The 12,052-nt window shown below is 36.1% G+C and overlaps 1 protein-coding gene across 1 annotated transcript in view; it reads left to right on the top strand.

Annotated features, from left to right (window-relative positions):
* The window catches only part of LOC125261225 (DNA polymerase zeta catalytic subunit-like), an 83,089-nt gene extending 71,160 nt beyond the window's left edge, over positions 1-11,929 (top strand). Inside the window, exon 3 of the mRNA XM_048179841.1 lies at positions 11,135-11,929. Coding sequence (XP_048035798.1) covers positions 11,135-11,213 — 79 coding nt within the window. The 3' untranslated portion in view covers positions 11,214-11,929. The remainder of the gene's footprint in view (positions 1-11,134) is intronic.
* The last annotated feature ends 123 nt before the right edge of the window (positions 11,930-12,052 follow it).

Raw genomic sequence — 12,052 nt, 5'->3', positions numbered from 1 at the left:
GCTGAAAGTAACACAATGAAGATCAAAATAACAAAAAGAGCATAATATGGAGTAAATATGTGGTTTTACTTGAATCTAAGTGGTTATATGTGAGTAATTTAAGATTATATGAATACTTGAAATCATAAGTAGCATTAAAAATCATAACCAATAAATGATAAGTGATTAAAAATGATAAATAATGAATGATTAACAGAATATGAATAAATGAATATGCATAAATGAATATAGAACATTTTGGAATCACCACTGTCTCCAAAAAGAAAGAACTAATTCTGAACTGCCTGAAAAGAGTCGTTGGGAATTCCAGTCTTAATTCCTGCACAAAACTACTTGGGGTTTTTCACTAATTTGCATAATTCCAGCCTATGGTCTACTTTGACCCGCCCTCAAACACAGTAGTTATAGCTTAGGCCTAGATGAGGTTTGTTTGTGTTGTCAAAATGTCGAGAAACACTTTTGCGCTGCAAGAGCAAATCCACTTTGCATGCACTTTCAAAGGATGAGGACTTGAGTTGATACAGTAAAGCCAACGCCATTGTTACTGTTCATATGTCTGATTTATACTGTAGTGGTTTTGGATTAGCTTCAAATGTATGGTCTTAAATATTAATATTGAGTCAGATGATTCCTTACAGTATTTCAGGGCACCAGCCAAGGTGTCTCACCTTGACAATAAAGAACATTCATGGAAGATTGTTGACTGAATTACAATTATATAAATTGGAGGAAGTTCATCATCTGACCAATCTGAAGGATTTGTGAGATATCGTTAACTTGTAGAGCCTCTTACTGTATTATCAACACAAGGAAGACACAAGTGTAATAAATGGATTTAATTAACAAAAGGATAGACAAAAGTAACAAACAACTACTGAATGGATAAAGTGCAAAAGATTGATAAATGCAAGTGAATGAGCTGGATGTTACTATGGCAGTTACAAGTTAAACTTATGGAAAGAAACTATAGTTTCTCTAGAATAAATAAGTTAAACCTTATTCTGAATTCAACAAATAAACATTTATTAACTGAAATCTAATGCAAATTAGGTAATATACTGACATACACTAATGCCAAGGTCTCTGGAAAAAGGTTTGGTAAGTGATATTTACGTCCACCTGGTCGTGCTGAATTCGAGGATGGTTATGGACAGAAGAGTAGGAGACAACAGGGGCCCGTTCTTCGTACGTCGCTAACTCAGTTAGCTGGATTTGATTGTTGACGATTTGGCATGATCTTGGATCGTTTGGTTCTTCGAAGCTCATCCTAGACTTGCTGTCATAGCAACAGGTCCGTAAGCTCAAACCTGCTCGGGAGCAGGCTTATTTCATGTAAACAGGATTAGATTGCATCTTTTTAAGCGGAGGTGATGTTTAAAGTCTGTCCCAGCCTCTGCTACTTTCCCACAAGAGTACCCTAATGTAAACCAGGGACAATAATAATGATTTAAAAATAAATTTGCAAATAACACTATAATGCCATGTAGTGTCATAATATAGACACCGACAGTTTTACTCTGTGAGAGATTAATTCGTGAGGGAATAATTACGTAATATTTTTTTATTGGAGTTTTATACACATGATGTAGCCTACAGATGTCTATGCCATACATGCATTTGTGCATTTGAACTGTGACATATTATGGGAGTGGCTTGATGAAGCGCAGGAGATGCAGATAACTTGATCTTGACCCTTAAGAAACTTTAATTAATGCTGTCAAATATGCTTCAAAGGTAAATTAGTTGCTAATTACAACATTGAAATAAAAAATTGAATGTACAAATAATAGAAATTGTGAATATAGCCTAAATAATTGGGTAATCATGTAAAAAAAAAAAAAAAAAAAAAAAAAAGTGCACATTTCATTTATCTAACATTTATGTTGTTCTTCTGTCATTTATTCGCTTGGCTGTTTCCTTATAAATGTCTAGAAATTCATCAAGTTTTTCGTCAGGTGTCTTTTCTCATTCTATGATGTCATTACGTTGCCGTCTTGACTCCAGCCAATCGCTGCATTGCTGATCAATGTTTCTACTATCGATACATATCCCCTTTTAAGCCAACACATGAACGCGCAATTATCTCAGATAACTCAATCCAGCGATACTAATCATACACAACAGGTGTGTTCGAAGAACCCAATTAGCCGGATCATGATTAGCACGATGATATCATCTTGGATGTGTCATTTGATCTCGGATGTAATAAGCGACGTACGAAGAACGGGCCCCAGGTATGCAAACAGATGGTGGTTTATTGACAAACAGCAGGGTAGACACAGTGAATACAGGATCGTAGAATATGGATGTTAGAAGGTGGGTAGGCTGGAGGGACACACAGAGACGATAGGTGAACTCACATTCAGTAGATAACACATGGAGATGGGGGAAAATGCTGGAGTGGAATAATAGTCCTTGGAAACAACAGGGAACAGTCCTCTTCGTATAAACGAGACCAGACCACTGATTGAGGTGAGTGGTGTGTTTAAGTACTGCCGTGGTGATGAGTGGATGGCTTGCAGGTGCGGGTGATTACTGAGTGGTGGAGTGAGTGCAGGTGAGGGCCATGGAGGATGATGGGAGATGGAGTCCAGAAATGACGGGAACTGTGACAACGTCTTCCACTTGTTTAGCTGGGCAGTGTTGCAGTGGGAAGAAAGGAGTTAGAATCCATTTCACAGTCTTGAACATGCAGAAGAAGAAGCCTTAAAGAAGACTTGAAGGTTCTGCTTTCTGTGCAGATGATCCTTATTCTCTGGAACACGCAGATGGAAGGATCTTTAGATTCTGAAGTCGGTGCAAATCCGGTCAGTCTGGAACATGCAGATCTGGAGGATCTCTGATGAGAGGATTTTGAAGGTGGGGGCTAAGCTTGTCGTCATCTTAATTGCCGTTTTCAAACTCCCCAAATTCACTCCTTGCAGAACTTCCTTGTTTCTCTCTTTTAGAGCTTCGGAGTCTTGAGAGAGCAACTTCACAATTCTGTGGAGTTGGACTTAGCTTAGCACATCTTGGGACCGGAACCTTGAACCAGGACTGGAACAGGAACTGGAGCCTGGAGTCAGAATAGGAAACTGGAGCAATTCTCTGGCTGCGTTCCAGTTCGGTTTTTAAATGCCCTTCCCTCTCTAACTTCCCTCTGTCTCGTTGACTCGGATGTACGTCATTGCTTACGTTGCACGAGTGCCCACTTCTGGCGGAACCTTTGCAATGGGCTGAACTGGAACGTCCTAAGCCCTTGATCACTTGGAATCCGCAATGGAGCTGATTTATTATTTATTTTTTCCCCTTTAAATTTAATACAGCATTCTATATGTATATATGTGTGTTTTAAATCATAGAATTGTTTGTGGTAGGGTAAATTAAACGCGATATGCGGTGACGTCATAATCGTGTTGCATTGTGGGTTATGGAGCTGCCTGAAGTGTACATGTGAAGTAGACTCGCTCCCTCGGTTAAAATCGAGGGAGCGAGGGTCTGTCCATGTAAACTTCCCTCGTCCACTTCACGAAGTGGAACGCACTTCAAAATGGCGGCAGGGATTCCCCCGAGGGGAAGTGTGTAGGGAAGTTCGCGAGTCCATGTCTAAAACTGGAGTGGAACGCAGCCTCTGTCTCAGAGACAAGTCTTTTAACCTGTCCTGAGGAACAGGGAAATGCAAATTGTCACCTTTCAGTTCCAGTGTTTTGATTGGCTGAATCTGTCAGAGGTGGCCACTGGATGGCCCCCCTCTTGCATGAGGTTCATTTGCATAGCTTAAAGTTCATGTTTAGAACAATGTCCTTAAGGTTTTTCCTATGCATAATTCACTTTCCAAACCAATTTCAGATTTCTGTCCACTAGAGGTCGCTAGAGGCCTATTCAAAACAAAGGCGTAGCTTGATGACTGCAAGTTTGAGTGCGGAATCTTTGGACATGTGGTCTTCACATCACAGCCGGTGGAAACAATCGGGATAGGACTCAGGAATAAATCATGTTCATGGATGAGATTATTAATGTTACTGTAGTATGAAGCAGAGCAGGACCGAGTGTTGTGGGAGCTGAACAAGGCCGCTGGAGCAATTGCGCAACACATACCTCACGAGCAGCGGAACTTTTATTATTCCACAGTCGCCGGCGCTGCTTCCGCTTTTTTCCGGTCATGGGTATGAGGTAACACAGCTCTGTTTATGATATTAGAGACATTTGAGTGTGTTGAAAATGATGTTATAACACTACACTGTGCGTTTGCTCGGCAGCTGCTGCGAGACACTTGTTTGAGACACACTGTAGTAAGCTAGATCAATATTAGAATATAATATTAAATGCTGGATGGCTTGTGTTGATAAATGGCATGCAATTAATTTTAAAACGTATTGTATAATGGAGAAAATTCTGTATTACTGTTACTAAAAATAAAGCTGCATCTGATTATGCTATGTTAGCTATTTGACAAAATAGTGTTTTTCTCTGTGGCATGGTAAAGCATGGTCAAGAAAATTAGATTTAAACAATAAGACTAAACGTACAAAATAAAACCAGAAACCAAGGGTAACGCGGGTATGACGCAATAGACACGTCACTTCTCACACATCCCGGAGCCTTGGTTAAAATTGCAATTTTCTCACGATTTATAAATAGTTGGAAACATTTGGGATATTGAAAGTACTCAAGTGAACAAAATATATAACACTGGCCTAGTGGTTTTTGGATATTTTACTGCAAAAATCTTACATATTGCACCTTTAACCTAGGCATCGTGCTGAAAACATAGTCCAAATATCATTGGGTTATATTAAGGTATACATGAATGCATAGGTAGTTCAACAGGCAGGTTTGTATATTTTGCATGTACACAAACAACACTCATTAAGTATATAGAGATCTGATAATAGAAATGGAGAAGATTTGCTCCCTTTTGTCCATTGTGTGTCTATTTTTATATAGAAAATACAACTTTTGTTGCTGTGGAAAAACCTGTCTGGTGAGTCAGTTCACACCTCAGGTCCTAGGACTGAGGAACTGAGGCGAACAATGGGGTCAATAGTGATAGGATTAGTCTACTCAATGACATGTTAATGTCATCATTCTTCCTTTGCACAAATGGTCAGGGTGATTGTCTTTGCGGGCTTATCTGCTAGCCTATTTCCTTGTTTGCATCTCTTGGAGGTGTGAGTTTTGGGGTCCTGTGCTTTTCATTATGGCAGATGAAAGGGGACTATTGATGTAATGGGGGGTGTCTGCCTACCCTCATGTCTGCCTGCTGATCACCACAATACAAGTGCTGAGGAAGCTTCCAGAGCTGAAACTCAGATATGGTATTGGGCATTTCATTTCTGCTGTAAACAGTAGACCAATGGCAACAGACTGGCCATCTGACCAAACTGAGTCAGACAAATCCATTATCGAACCATTTCAGATGCTTTGATTAAAAGAGGTGATGCTGCAATGTACAGTATATTAAAAGAAAATTAAAGTCCTTTTTTTTTTTTTTTAGGGCTGTGATTAATCAAAATTTAGTTTCGATTTTGGCTTCCAATTGTGAAAACGTGATAATAGAGATAAAAAGATTAATGTGCCACATTAATTTCCTTTCCTTTACAGCTCCCCTTAACATGCCCACACTTAAAGGGTTAGTTCACCCAAAAATGAAAATTCTGTCATTACTCACCTTCATTTCGTTCCAAACCCATAAGACCTTCGTTCATCTTCAGAACACAAATTAAGATATTTTTGATAAAATCCGATGGCTCAGTGAGGCCTCCATTGCCAGCAAGATAATTAACACTTTCAGATGCCCAGAAAGCTACTAAAGACATATTTAAAACAGTTCATGTGACTACAGTCGTTCAACCTTAATGTTATGAAGCGACGAGAACCCTAGTGAAAAAAAAGTATACTAAGTATACTTGCAGCAAGACTAATTATTAGTATATTTCAAGTGTGTTAATGATTAGTTAATTTAAAGTGTGCTATTTTGAAACAACTAATTTTGTACTAAGTATATTTAAGTTGAATTTAAGTAGTATTAAAATACAATTTTAAGTATATTTAGTATACTTATGTGTGCTAAATTGGAACAACTTCAAGTATACTTAGTACACTTTAAGTATATGTCTGTGTAGGGACTAATTACATGCTTGATTAGTGATATTAAAGTGTACTTAATTTGTTATAAGTATACTTTATTTGTGTTAAAAATATATAATTTTTGTTATAATATACGTTGTATTATAAGTATACTTTATTTCTGTTATAAGTATACTTTTATTTGTGTTATAAGTATACTTTATTTCTGTTATGAGTACACTTTGTGTTATAAGTACACTTTATTTGTGATTTAAGTACATTACAAAATAATTACGAGTGTCTTCAGAAAACACAAGCAATATACACTGAATATATTATTTTACAGGTAATAGTATATACTGTATGCTCAGTACCTTTGGCTTATTCCAAATATTAAACATTACACACTTTGCAGTCAATAACAATACACTTTATACTTATGTATAATATAGTCAACATTTGAAGCGGATCAAAACCTTTAATCAAAGTTGTCCTAACTTTTTTGATCCGCTTCAAATGTTGACTACTGTACTTTGAATTACATAATCTCACACAATACAGTTGTGCTACTATTTAAATACAGTTTAACACATTTTCCCAAAGTTGAATGCATTTGTTTTCAAGGCCATTAAAATAAATAAAATGTAACAACATCACTAATGAAGAGACATATTTCATTGACAAATCCAATAGTTTTTATTTAAACTTAGATTCAGCAAAACTTACCATGTTTTTCATTAAAGAAAAAAAAAATATATATATATATTGGACCATGGTGACCCTCTATACACAAATACAAATGACACATTATATTCCATTTTCTGATGAGCTTCTCATTGTGTCTGATGGCACAATGATGACCGCAGAGACTCGTGAAGAACAGCATCTGTTGACAGAATATACCAAAGATATAAGACAGCATGTTCAACTCTTTATTCACGTTTACAATAGTCTCTAAATCCTACATTGAACCAATACTATTTTTGAACAGTAAATGAGGATTAGCAGCAGGGAACTGTATCAGAATGGCATGTCGATATTGTTTTCGGTACACAGTCAAGCATAAAACACTTTATGAATTTATATCGTACAGAATACGGGCCGATTTGCCCAATCATATGAATGTTTTGGTGCTGCATACAAACATGTGCCATAAACCACCACACAAAAACTCAAAAAGGAGATATCAAGCCGAAATATCGCTCTCCGTTTGTTAAAGAAAATAAAATAAAGTCTGGTAGACTACAACTCACCTCCCAATAGCAGCACTTTTCTCCGGTTCTTTCAGGATCGCGTAGGCCATTAGATTAGCCGGTTGTCGTCGCCATCACGGTCAGTCTGCGATGTCACTTGATTGAAGTGGTCAGAATCCCCAAGATTGAGCGATGTATTGCGCTTTCAGTGTTTTATTAAATAAATTATACATTGCGACATTATACTTCACCTGAGTGACAGAGCGAGAGGATTCAGACGACGACCGTGACGTCAGCAGCTCTGATTGGCTGAAGGCAGTGAGCAACAAAATCTGATTGGTCACAGACCAAGTTGAAGAGACATTTGAATTCCGATAAGTTTAACCACTCGACATATTTTTTTCCCATGTAACATTACTTGGGCAGCTGGTGTGTTGTTTAATATAGATTTGTGTGTACGATTGTAAAATGATTCTGCCGGTGTAAACTTAAAAAACATTTACACATATTTGGAAATTGTATAGGCTACACTGCATATACTAAATGGGCTTGTAATGCATTCATATGCATTCATGCATATGAATTTCATGCATTCATGAAATAAATAAGCACAAGTAATATAATGAATTCCAAGGATGAAGAAGTAAACTTAAAAAATATACTCAAATTTAACATTAGATACACTACAACTTCAGGATATTAAATAGGCCTAATGTATTTTTTAAATATACTTTCAGTGCATTGTTACAATGATCATTTTCAGCACACTATTAAAATATACCTCAAATATATTTTTATAAAGTGCAAATAAATACACTTTTAAAAAATAAACTGAACTTACACTTCAAGTATATTTTTCTAAAATATATTTTTTAGAAAATATACTAAAGTACAATTATTTTAAAGTGTGTTAAAAGTTGCATTGTGAAAATATGATACTAATATACTTTTTATATATTTAATGATAAGTACATTTTTTGTTAGTATATTTGCAGTGTACTATAGAAAAAGGGAATATATTTAAAATACAATAAAGTATACTTTTTTTTCACTAGGGAATACTTTTTGTGCCAAAAAAAAACCGAGTTTATTCAAAAAACTAACCCGTTAACATGCAAATCACAAAATCACGTAACTTGACTTCATAAAATGCATTCTATTGCGGGATGTGCATGATATTAAAAAGAGTGATTTTAAAAGTTTAAAAGAGAAGCCGTGCTCTTTCCCATGTGGCTTTCTGTGCGTGTGCTCCAAGACGGAATGCAACACGACAAGATGAGACCCGATATTAAGGTCTCGAAAACGAGATGAGATTTTTACACAGCACTTTTAAGAAATCCTCAATGACAAAAAAATAGTTTGCAGGTGCATTTGAAATGTTTTAACTATCATCTTGTAATGAATGTCATTTCAGTTCTACTTTGAGTATGAATTATCATATGCAGTAAAAGACAACAATACTCAAGCACTGTAAAAGATTTTGCCTCAAACTCAACTGACTGGCTTATCTCCTGTATGATTTCACATGAGTCTCTTCAGACCTTAGAACTGTACATCATTTTATGAGCTGCTTAACTTTCGAACTCCTAACTGAACTCCTTTCCACAAATTGATTATTGAAATAAAAACAGTATAAATAAAAATTAATAACAGCTTTCTCTTAGTCTTAAGTGCAAACAATCAATATTCAAAGTGCAAATAGAGACCATATTTTTCTTCAAGCATAATACAGAGCTAAAGAGCTAATTAATGGTTAATACTACACAGCCCAGCCTAAAATAGCTTCAATATAGGGAGATATTTGCATGCATCAGGGAGCCACTTTCTAAATGGGGCATTGAAATCATGTTTGAATGCAAGCTTGCATTTTACTTTGGGTTTCAATTTCACGATCACACATACTGTGTGAATGGAGCGGCGGTGCTGAGCATGCATTTTTAAAGATAAGACATTTGTCAGATGCTTAGTATCTGTTGTCCAACGAATCCTCCACCATGGTCTTGTCAGTCATCTCGTTCCTTACTCATCACATGGTCAGTGAACTTATTCCTACTGCTCTATGTACGACAGCTCGTGTTTGATGAGCTGGATAGGATTGAGGTAACTATTATCCAACTAAATTAAATGGTTTTTATTTCTATAAAAAGCAGAACGACAGTAAAGGTGTAATGTAAACGTGGCGGTGGCATGTTCTATCCTAATTTCACCCTCACACTCCATCATGGCAGTATCGCAAGACAGCTTTTTCACCTCGACGAGAAATCTTGTCACATTTTAATCTCACGAGATCTCGTCACACCCCTACCCAAAATAGATAAATATTAAGTCTTTATATATTAAACAAAGAAAACAAGCATTCTTAGAAGGACGGTTAGTATGTGGCAACAGTGGGGAAACTGTATATTCATGCAGTGTGTGCATGTCAAAGGATCAATTCCAGTTTTTAAGCTTGTGACATATAAATGCACACATCAACCCAATCATTTTGTGTAATTAAAGAAATATCTATAATTACACAAATACTGTACTATACTGTACAAAACTAATATCATGCAACAACACTATGGCACAGTTTGTGGACAGGAATATATCTCCTCCTGTTACCTTAGAACATACAGTAATATTATAGAACAAGAACAAACTGAAGTCGTATGATCCATGGCTAGTTAAAAACGTGGATTGGTGCCAGAAATAATCAACTAGTCTGTGCAACCTCTAGTGAAAAGTAGTGTTGTCACGATGTTGGAATGTCTAACTTCGATATGATATCTTGAAAAATATCGATATTCTATACCATTTTCAATAACACAGAGAAAACTGCTATATATACTGCCCTTATCTATTTATTTATTTATTTATTTATTTATTGTATTTTTTTTTTTAATGCGATCTCAGAATTTTTTGATAATTTAGCTTACATACAGCAGAGGGAGGCTTTTTTTTTAAACTTTGAACTAAATTTACAAAAAAGACAATGAACGGTCTAATAAAATAAGAACAAATAAGCAAATTTTAAACAATAGCACAAATAAATACAATAAAATAAAGAGACAAATTAAATAAACATGGCTTTAAGTTTTCAGGCAAGTCTAACAGTATAAAATGTTTTGTTATATATTATATCTTGTATATTAAAAGTATTATTCTACAGAAATTAAATAAATTAAATGTAAACACTGAATAGTCTTCATTGTAAAAATTAAATACAGATTGTTTACAATTAAAGTTACAAAACAAAGATTAAACAAAAGTTATTTTGTCAAGAGCAAAGAGTGACTTTCTTTTGTTCTCTAATGAACATGACACAGTAGCAGGTATATTAGACTGCTGTCACTTAAAGACCTTATACACAGATCCAGAATACTGTTACACATGCGTTTTTTTTTGTTTACATTCCAAAACTGGCTGTATTTACCTGAATATTCACCAAGACTGGCATTCATTTGACAGTTTAAATGCAATAAGCCACGAAAAAGAACTAAATTGGGTACTTTTGAGCTGTTTAAGAGGTATGATCACTATGATCACTTGATTATAGAACAAGTTGCGCATTCTTTTTGGTGTTAGCATGAAACCTGTAGGAATGAGTAAAATTATGCACAATAATCGCAACCCTACGCGAAAATTCAAGACCTGTAACACCAACAATATTCAACTGGAGTGAATGAGATGAGTGAGAGGAGGTGGGTGTGTGACAAACTGTCAGGTCGCCATCAGAGACGAGAGAACAAGTATGATCAGCTGGTATCTGTATTGGTATTTTTGACAACACTAGTGCAAAGACACAAACTTGATTACAAAGGTTATATTGGAGCATTTGCTAGTTCTTTTTCTCTTTTTTTTTCCATGTTGAAACGTCTGGACAAAGATCTGACAGTCCTCTCTCTCCACAGGCCTTTCTATGGATACCATATGAAGGAAAAAACCTTTATGAAGATTTACCTATACAACCCACAGATGGTCAAAAGGTGAGTCCTAGTATTTGTCTGGGTCTTGTAAAATCAAAAAGTACTGACGCTCTTGTGCCAAGTTGGAAAAAAAGTGCAGCAGTATCGTTAATGTTGGGTACAACTCAATTTGGTCTGACTGACAAGCGTCTGCTTTTGAGTTCACTTGAGTGAATGTTGTGTGCATGCTCTGTGAAGAATGCATTTAAATGGTCAAATGCACATCTTGGCCCAAATGCCACTTTTCATGAGGTATTAAAGTAAACATGCCGGTTATTCCTAATAGACTTGCCACTGTCAGTTTTGTCTTTAATATGAATCAGAAAAACATATTGACAAAAACACTCTTTGTACTATAATTGTGCAGATAACATGCCAGTGCCAATAATAGTTGTAGTTAGTTCTGTTGTTGCTTGTTGTTTTTGTGAAGGTGTGAATCAGAGGTCGCGTTAACCGAAAATTTTCCGTCATTGACGGAATTTTTTTATCAATGACGGAAAAATCTGAAGGCCGTCCGTCACGGTGACAGATTACACTCAGTGTGATCTACTGTAAATTGTAACTGTAATTCCCACCCCTGTCCAGTTGGTGGCGAGTGCGCTCCAATGTAGCAGCAGAGCAATGGATCCAGAACAAAAATAAAACTGGCAGGAATCTTTTGCTATGCGTTTGATACTGATAACGCACAGGCGAGTACCCAGAAGCTACAACTCTCTATCACGCCACATTAAAGAGCGCCAAAATCGGTATTTATTGCTTGAATTTCTTAATGAAATGGACAGAATTTGAAATCTGAGACTTTTGTTCCATATCAAAAGCAACACAAAGCGTTAAACCTATTGCGATTTATTGGATGGGAGGCGC

Source organism: Megalobrama amblycephala, unplaced genomic scaffold (genome assembly GCF_018812025.1).
Source record: "Megalobrama amblycephala isolate DHTTF-2021 unplaced genomic scaffold, ASM1881202v1 scaffold373, whole genome shotgun sequence".
NCBI lineage: Eukaryota > Metazoa > Chordata > Actinopteri > Cypriniformes > Xenocyprididae > Megalobrama > Megalobrama amblycephala.
This window is presented reverse-complemented; position numbering and strand designations above follow the sequence as displayed.